The following is an 18,778-nucleotide window of genomic DNA, read 5'->3' as shown; positions in this document are numbered from 1 at the left end:
AACACATAGAGGGTACCTAAGAGTGAAATCACAGAAAATGAGGGTTGGAAGGGACCTCAGGAGGTCATCTAGTCCAATCCCCTGCTCAAAGCAGGACCATTCCCATCTATATCATCCCATCCAAGACTGTCTAGCCAAGTCTTAAAAACCTCCAAGAATGGAGGGTCCACATCTCCATTGCTTTACCACCCCTTTGTGAGAAAGTTTTTCCTAATATCTAACCTTAACTTCCCTTGCTGCAACTTGACACCATTGCTCCTTGTTCTGTCATTTGCTACCACTGAGAACAGTTTATCTCCATCCTCTTTTGAACCTCCTTTCAGATGGTTAAAGGCTGCTATTAAATCCCCCATAGTCTTCTCTTCTCCAGACTAAATAAGCCCAGTTCCCTCAACCTCTCCTCAGAAGTCAGATTGCCAAGCCCCCTCACCATTTTTTCTGTCCTCCACTTTACTCTCTCCAATTTGTCCACATCCTTTCTGTAGTGGGGGCCCAAAACTGAACACTGCTCCAGATGTAGCCTCACAGTGTTGAATAGAGGGGAATAATCATTTCCCCTTGATGTGCTGGCAACGCTCCTACTAATGAAGACCAGTATAGCATTAGCCTTCTTCACAGCAAGGCTCATACTGTTGGCTCATATTCAACTTCTTGTCCACAGAAGCCCCAGGTCCTTTACTGCGGACCTGCTGCTTAGCCACCTGGTCCCCAGCCTATGCTGGCACATAGGATTGCTCCATTCTAAGTGCAAGACTTTGCACTTATCCTTACTGAAACTCATGAGATTTCTTTTGGTCCAATCCTCCAATTTCTCTAGGTCTCTGTGAATCCCAGCCCTATCATCCAAAATGTCTAATCTTCAAATCTATCAAATCTTTGATACCAATTTGTTGCAAAAACAAATTGATACCTAGATAGCCTAATTAAGAAAAAAATGCATCGCCAAATTTGACATGACTATTTTTGTTGGCCTATCGTCTTGCAATTCAAGTTTTTCTTTACTGATACATGATTTAAGGCAAAACGAGTCTGTTCTGAAAACAGTCCCCCTGCTTATTTTTCCTGATGAAAAAGGGAGAAAAAAAGGGAGAAAAGATTCTTTCACAGTATATTGCCTGGATTCAAGAAGTTATTTGAATTTTTTTCAGAATAAACCTGTATAATTTAACTTGAGGAACGAGACAGCATTGCATCAAAGCAGTGGTTTTCAAATTTCCTAAGTCACAGAACAACTTCTGCTGCGGAACCCCTACCCCTATCCTAAAGACCCACGTGGAGACAAGCAACCCATCTCCACAAGAGTGGTGCACTGCTTCCCAGACCACTGTGCCATTATCCCCAATCTCTTTGCAGAACTCCTGATAACTTATCATCACAGGACCCCAGGGTTCCACAGAACCCAGTTCAAAAACCACTGCACTAAGGCACCACCACACTTAACCAGTATGACGTATGGGTGCTGGTAAATTCTTAGAGCCAGAGCCTATTGCTCTATGCATACTACCACACCGAACTAGCCTGCCCTGATTTCAGGAAGTAGCAAATGCAAAACAAGTGAAGCATAGCATGTCTCAGTACAGTGCTGCCCAGCACCATAACTGAGCAGTATGGACATATGTTTTGACTACTACTGGAGAGTAGTACTTCCAACGGTTAGAAGGAAACAGCTTTTATTAGAGACTCTTGAAACACAGGGTGCACACAAAAATAGAACCATTCTCAAATGTCCCTGCTGTGGCTCTGACACCATGGAGTGGGAGTGAACACCCAGTCCAGCTGACTTCCTGCCCTTTGGGCAGGGGGCTGGACCTGATGATCTCATAAGGTCCCTTCCAGCCTAAATATCTATGAAATCTATACTTTCAACTGATGTGCTTTCAAGAGAAAGAGAAGCTGAAGCCCATAGAGACCAATCAAATACATAGAAAATTATCTACAATGGAAACCTACTTCCAATGTTTTAGAACAAGACTTCAGTGCTGACCTTCAGCATCAGCTGAAAGAAAAAGGGACACATCTAGAAGTTGCAATAAATTGTTTGGTACTGAAGGGTTAGAAACTACTGACTTGCTTTTGTTTCCTCTCAAAAAATATGGCTTGATATGGCTTCTATTTTAAAGTTTTTAAGCTTCTCCTTCATGACAGCTTGAGGTTAAGACTGCCTAGAAAAAAGGCAACGACCTGAAAATCCCCAAGCAGAAAAGCCAAAGAATCAGAGCTCAATAACAAAACACAGTGTCAGAAGATGGTCTTTGCTGTGGCATCATTTCTAAGAAGTCCCACAAATAGAGACCTCTCTCTTTCAAAAGTCTGGAATGGCCCCATTCCGCTAGGCACCACAAAGATTTAAGGATGCTTCTCACAAGAGCATAATCTGAATCAACTGTCAAACAACACCCCCCCTCCCCCCCAACATACCTTACTTGCCCCTTAAAATTATGCATATACTGCTATCAGTGATGGTGCTGAGTCTAGTCTGAGCTGTAAAAGCTGGCAAATGATGGCTCTCAGCCTTGAAAGAACTCCACTGCCTTCTTTCCTGGAGATGATCTGATACCTTTGGGAGTCTTAAGGGGATGAAGACCTTGTCTCTACTTCAGACAGATATTAAGACAAGGTCTTGATCCTGAATATGTCGGATCCAAATTCACAATGCAGAACACCCCTCAAAAAAAATCTTCAACTTGGATCCTCTGATAGAGAAGGAGTCTGTCTCCAAAAGGAAACTTGTCCAAAGATGCAAAATGGCAAATATGCCCTACAGCTGTACAGGCTGAAAGTTCCCAGGTAAACCCTTAGACAAGGTATGAATGTTAACAAAATCTTTTTCAGCAGTGAAGAGAATCTCTTTTGTTCTTATCTTGTATCTATTATCATTAGGGCAACAAAACTGCACGAGAAAGAGGCCCTCAACTTACTAAAACCCAGCTTACAAATTAAAAGCTTTCAACTAGCAATGGCTGTGCCTCAGTTCAACCTCACAGGCTTCAATACTGCCACTGCACAATACTGCAAGACAAGAAGCATACAATTCTAAAACTAACAGCCAGTTATACGTAGGGTACAGCTTTAAGTCTTGTAACTGTAGACCAATAAAAAGGAAACCAAGCATATTTAGATTCTTTATACTCTGAATTCCAGAATAATGGACCAAAAGCATGAAATGCGCATGCATCATTTTTGCTTCTGTGAATTGTTTGGTGAAAGAGAATGTAACTCCTAAAACAAGGGAGGAATAACCTGCAGCAACCTTATAGGCTCAACAGTGCTACACTGGTTAGCACTACGGATGAAAGGGACTTGGGGGTCATGACTGACCACAAGATGAATATGAGCCTTCAATGTGATGCTGCAGCCAGTAAAGCGACCAAAACACTGGCTTGCATCCATAGATGCTTCTCAAGCAAATACCGAGACATCATTCTCCCTTTGTACTTGGCCTTGGTGAGGCCGCAGCTGGAGTGCTGTGTCCAGTTTTGGGCTCCTCAATTCAAAAAGGATGCGGAGAACCTTGAGAGAGTGCAGAGAAGAGCCACGCACATGATCAGAGGTCAGGAAAAGAGACCTTACGATGACAGGCTGAGAGCTATGGGACTCTAGCCTGGAAAAGCACAGGCTCAGAGGTGATCTGATGGCCACCTATAAATTTATCAGGGGTGTTCACCAGGATCTGGGGGAATGATTGTTCACCAGAGCACCCCAAGGGATGACAAGGTCAAACAGTTATAAACTCCTGCAAGACCATTTCAGTCTGGACGTAAAGAAAGAAATTCTTCACTGTCTGAGCCCCCAAGGTCTGGAATAGCCAGACACCGGAGGTGGTTCATGCATCTACATTGAACACCTTCAAGAGAAGTTTGGATGCTTATCTTGCTGGGATCCTATGACCCCAGCTGACTTCCTGCCCCTGGGGCAGGGGGCTGGACTCGATCTTCCGAGGTCCCTTCCAGCCCTAATGTCTATGAAATCTATGAAGGAACCTGCGGAACCAAATGAAAAGGTGGAACAACATTCTAAAACACTAAGTGTATTTTCCAGCAATAATTTAATCTCAAGTATACCGAAAAACAGATTAACTGAACAGCACACCCATTGTACCAATAAACCAAACAGAAATATTTCAACTTGCCTTGAGCGCTGAAGACTTCGAGGGGAGGCAGGCTCATGACCTGCCTGCTTATCAGCTATCACTGGCTGCTGAGGTGCTGACTGTGAAGCTGGTCCTTGCTTAACACCTGGAGTAGTAACCTGCAAAGTTCAAAACTTGGGTCAGATCTCCTCCATACTAAATCCCAAATATGTAAAAATAAAAACCTGGTACAATTAGGTGAGCACTCTTTACTCCACTCTTATCTGGCCAGTACTTTAAGTTGCACAGGAAAGCAAAATAAATCCCATCTCTTTGTGGAAGCTTTATACTAACAATCATTTCATGCCAATCATACTCACATTTTTATATGAATAAAAATCATCTGTCATTCTGTTCAACCCAAAAAAAAAACAGTCAGGTATTTTACATCATCTTTCAGTTGTTACCAAGTAAAAATCAAATTCCAACTGTCCATTTTCTCAATTAAAAATCAATCGTGTTTAATTTTAAGTCCTCTGTTACTGCGCTATATTCTTCACTCTGAAGTTCATTGCATGTTAACAAACTACAGACTGTTTTTAGCTCTAGCTGTGCTTGCTTCTTCCTCAGAACTGGGCTGTGCACAGACATTCTGGGCAGTTACACTGGTTTAAAAATGGCCACCTGATCTACCTTAGTTCACCCAGGTGAGGACCATATACTAGTTAGGTGGATTTAAGTGTGAACTGTACAGAAGTTCAGGACAGTTAGATCAGTCTAAAAATGGCTGACTAAGTTAACCCTACCTCGAAGGTACACTTGACTTCGATATGGTTAGCCATTTTTAGACTGATCTACTGTCCTGAATTTCTGTACAGTCCCTAGCACAACCCCAGGGCTGAGAAAGCCCAGTTGTCAGCCCCAGGCCCGAGGCTGTGCTTTTCCTGTACTTTCCCTGGCACTGGACTACTTTTAATCTATCCCAACCATGCAGTTAGTCCAATAAAATATACTGCCCCCAAAAAACCAAAAAAAACCCCCCTTGCATCTTGTATATATCAATTTGAAAACAGTGGTTGATGTAAATGAAAGCTTTTTTCCAATAATTCCTTTAAGATGAGCCTCTACATTTTTATCCTCATGAAATGAGAGCATCTGCATTGTGACCTACTAGAATCTTCTATAGATCACTGTCAACTGGGGACACTTTTCTTCCTCTCTCACACTCTCCTGCTCCTGCCCCCACCCAGTCCAGTGATTCCTTTAATTTATGTAGGAATGCCTAACCTAGAATGCCACAAAAATGAGAAAAGGTGGGTAGGGATTGCAAATGCATAGAAATTCATCTCAAAGAAGAGAAATTCGTTACTTTACAGTACTTCACAGAACCAAGACATGGATCTTAGTTCTACAAGCTGATGCTCAGGGAATAAGATGCAGAAGAGGTACCCTGAATGAGAAATGCAACCTGTCAAGTACCAGAATGTACACATGCTCAGATTTAAGCTTTCACCAACCACATTTTGTTTGGACATCTTTTTGAGAAGTTGTCTGGTGACGAGCAGGATGCAGAAGTATATTTCCTTCCAGTTATGACATATCATATTTCACAGAAGAGTGGAAAGATGGAAAGCTCTTCTGGGCAGAAATTCCTTTTGTGGCAAGGTATACTGCGTCTCTGCTGTGAGATGCAAATTCACTCCAACAATGGCAAGAGCCTGGTGTTAGCATATCAGGTGGTAAAATGCTTCCTTTGTGTAAAACTCAGCATTTCAGATGGTAAAATGTTTCTTTCTTGTAAAATTATGAACTTTTCATTTTAAATAATGGCTAAAAGTTGGTATCATCTGTGCATCAGGTATCCAGGTTGTAACTGTATTGGTCTAGAGGCAAAAGGAATCAAAACTCGTGGAAGAGGTGATATCTTTTATTAGACCAATGTACTTTTACATCCTGCTTGCCCCCGAGGTAAAAAAAAAAATGTTTTTAACCTGAACAAAATGAACTATTCCAAACAGGAGACTTTTTACCCTACCTTCAGCTCTCCTATGAAATATGAATTTTCATTTCTACCTAGAAGAACTTTTACAATCTCTGCTCTCTCCTATGCCTGAAAACCAGTATATTATCTCCCCTGCCTGATGAACGGCAAGCGTGCACAAGACCTTGCAAATAAATAAAATAATTTGTTTGCAAATATCTAGTTGGTCTAATAAAAGATATCACCTCTTCCACAAGTTTTGATTCCTTTGGTCTCTAGTTCAATATGACTACAGCCGGGATACGTCCCAGAAGTGACACATTCCTTCCAGGAGAAAATTCTTCCAGGTGTCAGTCAACCTCGAAGATCTTCTGAGCAAGAGAGAAATATTTTGCAAGGAAGAACACCTGTACCGTTTGCCCAGAACCACTCTTGGCACATACTTCGGAAGAGTCAACTGAAAACTAGAAGGCTCATATCTTCAGTGGTGAGTTCTGGAAGAGGGCACCTTTAAACCATAAGGAGTCCGAAACATCAACATTAAATCCAAGAGGAAAGGCAAGCTCAAACAGGTTATAGCTCACAGGGCAAGGTGCTAAACAGGGTCTGAAACCCAAGTGTGTGTTAAGACCCTAAGCCAAGGGCAGAGCCTAAACTGGCTTAAGACACACAAGGGATCCAACACTGGAACCCCACACAATGGTCTGTGACCTGTCAGCAGAGGGAACTGACCAGGTCTGTTATACCCACTAACAACAGAATGAAAGAAAACAAGGGAACAACATAAACCATGAATTCATTGTACCGTCAGCAATTAGAACAAACTTGGACAAATGGAGCTGCTCCCCTTTTAGCCCCTATGAAATGCTCCACGCTGGGAACAAGGGAGGCACTTAGTGATACTGATACAACACTTCAGAAGACCACACTGACTCTCAGTTACTTTGATACTCAGTGATAATATGCAACAGGACTCTGGACTCAAGATTAACAGAGTTTACCTGAAGCAAAATAAAAAACCCCAAAAAACTGAGGAAAAAGTCTCTCCTCAGTCCATTTTGCTAAAATCCTGATATCACTTTGCCACTACAGAACTATTGATTAATTATATTTGAGGACCTTATATTATTTTAAAATGAATCAAGGATTGAAGGAATGTATTTTTGCTTATATTTTACTACTTAAAGAAACAATTTGATTCTTCAACAGTAGTTCAGGAGTTAGCGCCGGGGGTGGGGGGGGTGGGGTTGTCCTTCAAGCTTGGCAGTACCTAGATCCTAAAGGTATCAGGGCTCAATCTAAGCACTGCAAAATCCAATAACAGACAACAATGGGCAAGAGAAGCATAGCAAAAATTATGATTAGGCAAAGAAGAGAAGACATCCTATATCCCCTGCTTAACCACTGCCAAGCATCGTAGGACAAAATTGTAGCAGGGATCTGAAGATTTTCTACAGGAGCTCCTTCCATACATAAAAGGTGGCCTCTTAGAAAACATGAAGTTGTGCAAAGGATAAATGAACTAATGGGCAATAAAGTCGGTCATCACTAATAGAGTAGAGGCTGGAGTCATTGACTCAATCGCATTCAAGAAATAAAATGTATAAGGCTAAATCTTACAGGTGATGAAGTTTCTGATGGCACGTAATGGGGCATCCATTGAAAAGATATAAAGGGCAAATAGGTAACATTTTAAGAGTAAAAAGCACAGATCTTTGACGACACTTGAATAAATTTAAGAGGGATAAGACAGTATGCAAAGCCAGAAGAGAGGAAGTTGCAGTAGCAAGGATATGAAAAATTAGACAGCCTGAAGTATTTCACTGCAAACCTAATATCACCTCTTCCAGCTAATCCTGTCCAGGGCCTCAAATTCATCAAATCAAGGACACAACCTGAACTTTTGAATCAATTCCTCAATTCTACAATTACTTATGCCCTAGTACATTTAACACCCTCCCCCCCTTCCTTGTTTTAACTCTTTTCAAGCAGGATGGATAAAAAAAAAAAAAATTAATATCTAAGGTCCAATTTGTTTAAACCAACCAGTTTAAAATTATGACAACTTTGTTATGGGCTAATTTTCCTTTAATCTAGTAAAAAGTGATATTTTCCCTGGCAGTGTGTTTTCTGTTGTTTCAAAAAAGGCAAACCACTGCCTTGGCACCCAGATTCTGAGTTTCTTGAATTCTTACATATAGCTTTCAACAGCAGTAGCTAGAGGGTTTCCCCCCCCCCCCCCATTTCAATTACTTAGACTAGTTCAGTTCAATTAAAAATTCAAAGTTGGAAAATCACCTGAGAGAAAAAACAAGCTTTCCTGCTTTTTTTTTCAAAGCAAAGCAGAATTAAAATAAATGTTTTTAATCAGTTTCCCGCTTGCTGATTTAAATCCACTTTCCTTTCAATACAGAAAGTTTAGCCTATTAATATTTTGCAGTTATACTATAGCAATTCTTGCCTTTATAGTCTATAATAACATTTGGAATAAAAACAATGAGTTGCCTGCTGAATAGTGATTATTTAAGAAGTAACAACACATTACTATGAGCTACTCTGTGTGCATTTATTGAGAATCATTTGCTTTTTGTTTTTGGTAAGCCCCCTTGGCCCTATATAATCAGCTAAAACCAAACAAGCCAGATTCTAGTCTACTGTATGCAAAGACTATTCCAATACTTATAGCTATGTAACATAGTAGTTCTTTGTGATGGTAAGTAGTAATGAAGATGCAAAGAAATTCCTGGATCAAGGGCTTATCTGACTTCTCCCATTTCATTTATTTCAAGATTAACCAGCTCTACCACTCTGAGTGTGCATTTATTTCAGAGGAATTTGCACCGGTAAAACTACATTAATTCTTTTACATAAAACAATGCAAAACATTGTGGTAAGTCACACAGGTGGCATAGTGTCAACATTAAAGGTTTGTTCTGCTGTGACTACTTTGAGACAGTTAGCCGAAGTGAACATTTTCTTGATACAGATGAGCCTTAAAGGGAGTGACTATAGGATGGAGTAGTCTAGACCCAGGATATCTAGACTTTGGCATTATCATAACTAAGGTACAAAAAGCAAATTAGGTAATTACATGCTTTCTGTCAGTTGGTTAACATACAAAAGCAGGTGTCTCTGCAGCCCTACTGCTGATTCCTATGAGAAATGCATCCTATGAAAGGAAATGAGAGGCTGAACTGGAAAAGGGAGTGTGAAGAAAGAGGAACTGAGACTTCTGACCTATCTCCCTCCACACAAGAGATTCTCAGAGTAGCTCTTTCATAAAACCTCTGTAGTAAAGAGTTGTGTTTAGCTAAAAAATGGTTAGTGAAAAGCTGCTTCAGAGAAAAAAAAAAAGTATTTATTCATGTTTCTTTTTCTGTGCTACAGACCTGTTTACAGGACAAGGAATTTATAACTTGTGGTCATAATGTATCTGCACTCTTTGAGGCCTTTTCTTGAATACTGCAAAGGAACTGGAAATGGGATCCATTCCCATGAAGTTTTCTAAGTATATCTTAGAACTGATCAAAATTCAAGCTATTCCCTCCTGATGTAGCAGCAAGATGAACTTGAAGGAGCGGCACTGTCCTGGTTGGGAGAAAAGGATGTTATGGTCTGTTTTGCCAGGAAATTTGGCAAAACCCAGAGGTACTAAAGACCCAAACTTTGTAGTCAAGAGATTTTTTTTTTTTTTAAGCAAAAAAATATATATATAAAGCAGGGCTGCTCAACTGTTACAGGGCTAAGGACCACATGCCCCACAGGCAGCCACAATGCACAAACTTGGGCTCACCCTCTGCTTCCTGCGCCATGCTGCACCACCCTGCTCCTTGGGTGGGTGCAGAGAGCAGAAGCCAGAGGAAGGACAGGGAGCCCAGAGACTCAAGCTATTGTTGCAACCAGAGTGATGGGGTGGGGAGCAGGGAGGAGAGAAGAATGGCTGGGCAGGAGCCCAAGAGCTGCACCTTAATCCCTCATGAGGCCAGGGAGCCACCAGTTGGACTGCCTTGGTGTATAGAGGAAGAACAGTTAAATCTTCCTTTCATAGGATGCTGACAGAGGTAAATTTGCTGCCCAACAAGATTGTTACAGCTGAACTCAAGACTCTTTCCCCTCTGAAGGGAAGTGGCATTCCTACAGAGTTGAGAGCAGATAACCTTTAGTGCTATAAAAATCAAACATCTCCATGAAAGACTTCACAAACAGATTAATACATGGGTCGGTATTTATTTTATTCACTGTGAAAAGGATTCTGATAGTTTTACTATAATATTTCTGAAAAGGAAGAAAAATGCCATCTTCCTAAAGTTCTATGTATAGATAAGTAATTTAGATGCAAGTATTTTATCAGTCAGAAGACAAAAATAACACAGCCTTTTCCTATATGGCAGGATTCTTTTTAGGCAAACGTCTTTGAGTAAAGTATAACCACAGAACATACTGTAGAAGAGGAGAACAATTTAATCCCCAGACTTTTCTAGTGGCATCTATACTCTCCCTGTACATGTGCAGATAGCAGCAGAAATCCCATCAATGGGGATAAGGAGAAGCAAAGAGTTTAGAATATGCTGGAATAGGGACACAATGGGTAGGTTTTATAAAATTTCTCTCTCAAAATACTGAACCCTCAAGGCCTCCTCCTAAATTGGATCTGGGAGTCTAATAAGATTCTACATTCAGCAAAAAATCCTCTGAAGGGGTCATTAAAATTAAAAGAATAAGTCAAGATTTTTTTTGATTCAGCAGCTATACATAAACAGTGAAAGTAGCATACCTGTGGGAAGACCCCAACCATATCCATCTAAAACGGCAGATGTTATCTTGTTGCTCTGACAGAGGACACAGAACAAACTAGATAGGAGGAGGGAGCTACAGAGGAAAATTCTAAATGATGCTTACAAGAACTAACTATACGTGTTGTTGCAAATCATAATATAGGAACATCTTTTCACTTATAAAACAAACAAATCTAACTCACATAATACAAGTTGCACATCATTTTCTAATAAAAATGCAGCCCTACCATGGAGAATGACAGGTAATAAAAATAGCTCAACCACCAATCATCCTTTTACACTGAGAATGGTAAATTCTGCACTTTGTCTTTTTATACTTAGGATTCTATACACAATTACACGTCACTAATACAAACCACTTCCAATTAATGGTTTCTTTCCTTCTTTAACTCATATGTTTGCGCTATTCAGTCCTTTAACTTTTACCAGTCGCACTGAAGTTACTAAACTTCCTACCTTTTGCTGCGATGATACAGGGGGTGTACTCATCAAAGGTTTCAGAGGAACAGTGTTGGTTTGAGGGGTGCTAATTCGTGGAGATACATATGACCTTGGTGACGAGGCATCTGATGTTAAAGACATTGGAGACTGGTTAGATGGCTGAGCTGTAAAAAAAAAAAAAAAAAAAAGTGATTTTATAGCATCTTCTCCCACCTAAGCATAAAAGGTACTATACAAGAAATAAAATGTAATATACTAAAAACAATAAAATACCACACTCAAAATACAAAGAGAACAAACCAACCTAACTTGAAGGGATGAACACATATGAAATGGTTCGGAGCAAGTAAATGGCAAGTAGAAAACACTAAAAAGGGAGTTTTGGTGGGGGGGGGGGGGGTCGGTTTGGTCTTTTTTAATTTGTTTTGGTGTGTTTTGGTTTTTTTTTTTTTTTTTTTTTTTTTTTTTTTTTTTTTTTTTTTTTTTTTACCAGCAGCTGGAGTTCTTTGAGACAGAAAACCTGATGCATGTGGACACTATATCTGGAGACTTCTTACCTAAGCAGTATCCATAGGGCACACCATTATCCCACTCTTATTCATACCCTTTGCTAAGGAGATAAAAGCCAGTGTGCCTTTCCAACTTCTTAATTCCCATTCAGCCCCAGAATTCTATACTACATAACCCCCAAAAAGAGCAGGCAGGCAGGGTACAGATATGCATATAGACAACACATCTCGTAGAATTCTATTGATGATAAGTGCGCAGAGGCAGCCACCAGATACATTTCCATGGACAGGTAGGTCTACATGCTAACGCTACAGCAGATATTCTAATACAGTTAGAATAGAAGAATGGGCAAGGCTCAAGCTCCCTGTTACACACAAGCTAGAAAGTGTGGTTCACTTAGCCACATGAGTGCACAGAAGAGTCTTTTCTGTTGTGGATAATATCCCTTACTTGTCAGAACACCTCTGTTTGATCTCCTGGAGTTGGAGGGGGGGGGAGTGGGGGGGAGAGGAGGGGGCCGGCAGCAACTCAAACCCCTATCCTACAGGCCGAGTCTGGCCTGTGGAACAGTCTGAGCTGGTCTGTGGGGCTAGCCAAAAAAGTCCAGAAATTTGGTGGGGGGCAGGTTGGCAGGCCCAATCTGGTCCAGGGCTGGGGTCACGGCCACAATATGGCATGTAGGACTAGGGCTCAATGTGGAACACAGCAGATCAGGAGTTGGCCCAAATGCATACCTGACTGGGCCCACAGACTGGATCCAGCCCAAGGACTCAGCACAGACCACTCATACAGCCTGCAGGGCCAAAAGGTCCTGTCCTAGGCTCTCCAGGCTGTCAAATGACAGGAATGAAGGTCTGAATGAAAGCAGCACAGGTTGTAGCTGTATTGGCCTAAGGACATAGACAGATTTTGTTCTTTAGGCAAATCTGATATCTTTTATTAGACCAACTCAAATAGTTGGAAAAATTGTTCTTTGCAAGAATTTTTCCCAACGATTTGAGTTGGCATGAATGAAACACGCTCTCTCTCTGACCTGAATAAGAAGGTCTGGGGACCAAATACAGAGCCTTGGAGTCCCTTATGGACATCAGAACGTCCTGGTACTGAAACTGTTTTGGAGGTTTCCAGGATCATCCAGTCTCACCTTACAGAGTACCCATGAAATGGCACACAAGAGGGTTTGCATGATAAATGAGGGCATCAAAATGGAAAGTCTATACAAACATCTCCTGTGAAGAAAAAGGACTAGCACTTCCGGTTTTACTTTTCATTCCATCCAGGAAGAGCACACACCAACTGCTGAAGCTTCCTTAGCCTGACAAAGGGTTTTTGAACCCGAAAGCTTGCTTAATAACTATTCTCCAACCATTTGGGTTGGTCTAATAAAAGATATCAGATTCACCCAAGGAACCTTGTCTGCCTATGTCCTTAGACCAACACAGCTACAACCCAAACCCTAGCACTTCCTGTTGAATTTGTTTGGCACTACAGGCTGAACCCAGACTCTGGGGCTTCCCACAGGCTCAACTATCTGAGAGAAGTGATGTTAATTCCCAAAACTGCCAGAGATGCTTGTTTTCAGCACAGCTCCAGAACCCAAGGAGTTAACACTTCTTGCTTCCCCACTCTCCCGCACCCTATCCTTACCCACTGCCAAAATAAGGTTTTTATTCACCCTTGGCAACTAAGATCAGTAGCCAGGGGAAAAGGAGAACAAGCAGAAGCAGTACAAACTCCCTGAAACTTGCACTCAAATTTCTGCTATTCCAGCCACAGCCCATAGGAAGCCCTGTAGCCCAGATTTAGCCTATGGGCCACATGAGTTTGATACCTCTGGTCTAAACCTTTTATCTCTGGCTTTCTTAATGGTCAAAAGGATCAGAAGATCCTTGATGAACTAGAAGGAGATACTTGATTGTTGACGGTAACTAGAAGGTGATGTCCAAAGCATCTACAAGCTTCAAAAGCATACTTAATGGGCTCTGAGTCTCAAACTTAGAGGAACTCAAGAAGTCCTACACAGTAGATCTCTTGCCAGTTTCTCTGAAGCTTGAAATGTAGGGTCTCCATGAAGAACTAGTGCTGGAGGATACATACCACCTATCCAAATCTCCACTCTGTGTCCCCTTAAAAAATAAAGCTCTCTTGTGTGCTCATCTGATGCAGGTTTGTCATTGGTCACAAGATAGTCACAGTTTACATTCCAGAGAATGCCCATAAACCCTTAAAAAATAATAAAAAGGAAAGAGGGAAACTACTAATCTTTCTATCTGAAAAGGATATAACATATAGAAGATAGCCAAAGAGAGGAAAGGATGCCCCAATGGCCAGCACAGTGTAGTACCAGCAACAATTAAAGGAAGACTAGCTCAAAAAGAAGAACACTGCTTATAAGAATAAATTCTTACATTATGGGTACTGCTAAGACAAAAGGTAACCAATCAAGTGCTTGAGATGCATGTGGACCCACAGTGACAGTGTGCATAACTATCATTCAAAGGAAAATACAGCTTTAAATGCCAGATTTTCATCAATGCACAGAACCTGAGAACAAGAGCTTCTGAACACTGAGTATTTTTGTAATATATTCATTCTGATCAAGGCCTAGGTGGGAGCAGCTCTTCTGAAAGCATGGATTGAAAATGTGGGTGCTGACCACTTCTGATTTTTTGTAAATGTGGACAGAAGAATGTGCCTCATTCAAAATCTTTACTTAAAGTGCTGAATCTAATTAGAAGCATTAAAAATAACTTTAAGACTTTAAAACATTACTTATAGCTACAGATAGCACAATGGTTCTCAACATTTTTAGACTCAAGACATCCCTTTGACTACAAAAAAAATTATACAGCCATTCTTCTGTTGCAAAGAACTCAAAGATCATAGCAGGTCAGAATGTTTTTGACAGCATTGATTTCTATTTGAAATCCCTGAATTTATCTTGAAAATCATTTGTAGGTGTTTGCACACTTACCAGTGCTAATACTGTGTGGCACCCCATTGCAGCCTTAAAAGCTTGATCAAGAATCACTGATACAGCACCTATCTAACCTCATTTCAAGTCTCAAGCTCTACTGTATAAGCTATTGCTTCCCAAATTGCCTGCAAAACCAGAATTTGTACTGTACCTGGAATATTTACCTAGGTTAACTACATAATTCAAAAAGCCTGAGGGAAGGAAATAAATTCTGGAACCAAAGATCTTAGAAAACACATGGTCAAATACTTACTTAATATGAGGTTTAAATGTTAAAAGCAACTATAAATTGGGTGTCACTACTAATCCTAAAAGCAGCTGATGGTAAAGAAAAATGCACTCTAGGCAAGCTTTAAATAGCAGAAGCTGGCTGACACTGCCTTGTACACTAAATCAAGGATGCTCAACCTCTGGCCCCTGGCACCAGATCATCTGGCCTACAGGACTTCTCACAATCTATAGGGAGCTCTGCAGGCTAGATATGGTGCGCAGGGCAGCTCAGGGCCCAATCCCAGGAGCCCACTCCCAACACACAGGGGGGTGGCACAAGGCTTGATCTGGCCCCATGCCATTCATCTGGCCCACGGGGCCAAAACCACGAGCACCATTACACTATATCAATCTAAATCGTTGATTAGAAACATGCAATGCCTGAAAGCCTGGTGTCGCCAAAAAGGTGGCATTATACAAGCAGTTATTAAGTCACAAAAGTGAAAACAAGGAACCATTAGACTTAATCTACTCTAATACATCAGCCTTGAGTTCCTTACATAAAGACTCTTTACCACATCCTTTGCTTGTAAAACTCAGCACTTCTGGTGCATCAGACATCCTACGTTAAAATGGTGTTACCCTCCCATTTGAACTGAAAGTTCAAGTTCTAGCACTGTCATTCATCAATGACTTTTTAAAATTAAACTTTTAGAATGTAATTTTGCATAAGGACACGTAAGACTTTTAAATACCTTGCGTAGACAGCTGTGCAGCTTGAGAAATCAGGGAAGTAATATTGAAAGCAGATGGTCCAGCAGTGAGAATTTTATGGAGTATAGACTGCAGAGAGGCTTGTGTCACAGCTGCTGTAAGAACTGAAAAACAAGTATTGCTCTATGTAAAGCAAGACGTAGAAAGATTTTCAAGAGTGGATTTATGAGCCTAATATTTATGCACCTAAACAAGAGAACTGTTTCTCATTGTTAGCACTGTGGGTGCTCAACACTTCATTTTTCAAAATCCTACCTATATAGGATCTCTCTCTGCAGCTTAGTCCATAACATGCAATTCTTGTAAATACAAAACAAAAGGATTTAGTCATATTTTACAGTTACAATATGCAATCAGAATAAAGCCTATTGCTTTTTTAACTTCAGAACCTTCCAGACGCACAATACATTTTATTCCTGTTATAATGCTAATTGGCAGAGAATTTAATTTTTTTTTTTCATTTGGAAGATGGCCAGACATTAAAAACAAAAAATACGTGCAGAAAGGAAACAATTACACTCATTTCTCCTTTAGAAAAAATTGAGAAAAGTTTAAAAAGTTGTTGGGATTCTCTATTTTGGAACTTTTTATTTTAAAAAGAAAATCTTTGAGACATTGTTTTTTGTCTCACTGAACTGATTCTGTTTGCACAAATTTGGAGTTGCTACTTTTCTTACCAAAATGGGATAGTAAGTAGTTTTGGAAAAATCTCAAAAAATTCTTACAGGATAGTAAAACAATTTCCTGCCAGGCTTTTATTATGACATCATGATGTAGATCAGGGGCAGGCAATTATTTCGGGTGGAGGGCTGCTTATTGAGTTTTGGCAAGCCATCCAGGGCCATATGACAGGTAGCCAGGGGCAGATAAATATTAATTTTCTAAATTTTTTAGGGGCCCTGTGGGCCGGATAGAATGGCCTGGCGGGCCTCATTTTGCCCACCCCTGATGTAGATATTAATTATTCATTAGAAAGCATTTTCATAAGTAAAAGCTGTTACATACATTATGATTTAGATTAATGTAGACAAAATTTCTAGGAACAACTTTACAATTTGCATATTTAGCACTAGCCTCAAAGCTTTCAAATCTGTTAAATCCCTTAACTCTGTATGGAATAAGTACAAACAGTAGCATAAGAGCGATACTGTAGCTACGATGGTCCAGAAATTGTATAAGAGGCATTTGGGGGAAGAGGGAATTGTATGAGGGCATTTAGGGGGGAAGACTTGAGGAAGAATGTCTTTCATTCGAAAACTCGTCTTGCTTCATCCCAGCTACACACTTGCTTCAATAAACAATACCCGCCTAAGAAATCCCTGCCTCTCTAAGTACAAACTCTATTCTCCCACTTACACCAGGAATCAATTCAGAGCAAGGGCAAAAAACCTGAACACATTCCTCTCTGCCACCAGAGGCTGGCAAACTCTCAAATGTATACATTACCTGAAACTCCGAATGAGAAATTTCAAGCAGCATCTAAAACAATTAAATTTGATATAAACCTATAGAAAATCCTAAACATTCAGCCAACAAAGTGCAGGATCACTGATGGACTTATTCATGGATTCCATACACAAAGCGTTAACTGCTAATAAAGAATTAATATGTAACTTAACTTTATGAACTTAAAAAAAAAAATGGGTATTATAATTTAGTCTAGGCAACACTGAAAAACCTGCTCAAGGGCTTGCAAGTTACTTTTCCAAATATTTTTACCATCTTAATGCTATTTATTCCCAATCTTCATTATCAGAAAATAAAAACCATCTCCCAAGGACTAATAAATACTCTATAGCAGGCATTTGCAGCTTACGGCTCTGGTGGAGGGGGGCTCTCCCTGCACCATGCCACAGGGGCAGCAGGAACAACTGGGACTCAATGCCCACCATCTCAGACCCATGTTAGATCATTCTGGTCCCCACTGGAAAACACTACCAACCTGCACTCATTTCCTGTTAGACTAAACAAAACTGGTAGTCAATGAGCTTTAAGGGTCAATGAAAAAAATAGCCTTAGTGAACACCCTGCGTAATGAGTTATTACAACATAAGCACAAACTACAGGAGATTAAAGTATGAACAGAACCAGTTGGCACTGGTAACAGAAAAAAGGGAAAGATCCAATACCACCAAGGTAACACAAACTCTCCCTTCTGGCAGCTGATAAAAACTAAATACTGTGTGAAAAAACAAACACCAACAGACTGAAAAAGTCTCAGATCCCATGAGACTGCTTATGTACACAAATATTTATTTAGCTTGATGATCTGCTAATTAGATAAAATAATCATTATATAGGCTGAGTTAAAAAAACCCCCGAAAACTAAAATAGTAAAGCTAAGTTTACCCAGGTATTCTTTTTTTCTTATTTTATACTATTTTGTTTTGTCACCTCATTTCTAAAGGTTTTCAACAACATTTTTATGCCTTGTTATAAACAGGATTTGCAAAATAAAAAGTAAATTTTATTAATTATTTTTAGAATCCTTACCTTCATTTATTTTGGATATATCTACGCTAGAATTATTAAGCTGCAGAGTAGCTTGCAGAGCAGGTAGCAGCTGTCGAAGGAGATTTGGGTCCTGAAGTAATGGAGGAATTGGTGACTGTGGGACAGGTGAGACAGGGACTGTAGATGTAGATGAAGTAGGTGCAGATGTTGGATTCAGTCCAGAAGCAGAAGATGTAGAAGGAGTTGTGCAAGAATGAGATACAGATTTGTCCACTGATGTAGACTCTGAACAGAAGACAGACAGTAATTTACATTTTTCCTTTGCAACACAACTTTTGGTCACATTCTCACTAGCACAATATTCACATGAAATAGGTAATATTAATTTCTTACCCATTTTCTCAAAAGAAGGATAGTTTATATAAAAGATAATGTGCTTACACAAAGTAGTTTATTGCAGCTTACTATGAAAAAGGAACACATCTTATTTTGGAAACTTGCATTTTTTCAAGCTTAACACATCTTAGCATGATTCTACTTTACAGTGATGTTCAATCTTCTTTATT

General features: G+C 40.1%; 1 protein-coding gene and 1 pseudogene across 2 annotated transcripts in view; both read right to left on the bottom strand.

Moving 5' to 3' along the window:
* The window catches only part of WAC (WW domain containing adaptor with coiled-coil), a 101,341-nt gene that overhangs the window by 21,778 nt on the left and 60,785 nt on the right, over positions 1-18,778 (bottom strand). For both annotated transcript variants that reach the window (XM_059729115.1, XM_059729116.1), the window contains 4 exons: positions 18,252-18,497; positions 15,740-15,862; positions 11,303-11,451; positions 4,130-4,248 (listed from right to left, as the gene is read on the bottom strand). In XM_059729115.1, coding sequence (XP_059585098.1) covers positions 4,130-4,248; positions 11,303-11,451; positions 15,740-15,862; positions 18,252-18,497 — 637 coding nt within the window. The remainder of the gene's footprint in view (positions 1-4,129; positions 4,249-11,302; positions 11,452-15,739; positions 15,863-18,251; positions 18,498-18,778) is intronic.
* LOC132251101 (U4 spliceosomal RNA) lies at positions 2,934-3,011 on the bottom strand (annotated as a pseudogene).

The sequence above is a fragment of the Alligator mississippiensis genome, chromosome 5 (genome assembly GCF_030867095.1).
Source record: "Alligator mississippiensis isolate rAllMis1 chromosome 5, rAllMis1, whole genome shotgun sequence".
NCBI classification, from domain to species: Eukaryota; Metazoa; Chordata; order Crocodylia; family Alligatoridae; genus Alligator; species Alligator mississippiensis.
The sequence above is the reverse complement of the archived record's forward strand: the minus strand, read 5'-3'. Positions and strand labels throughout refer to the sequence as shown.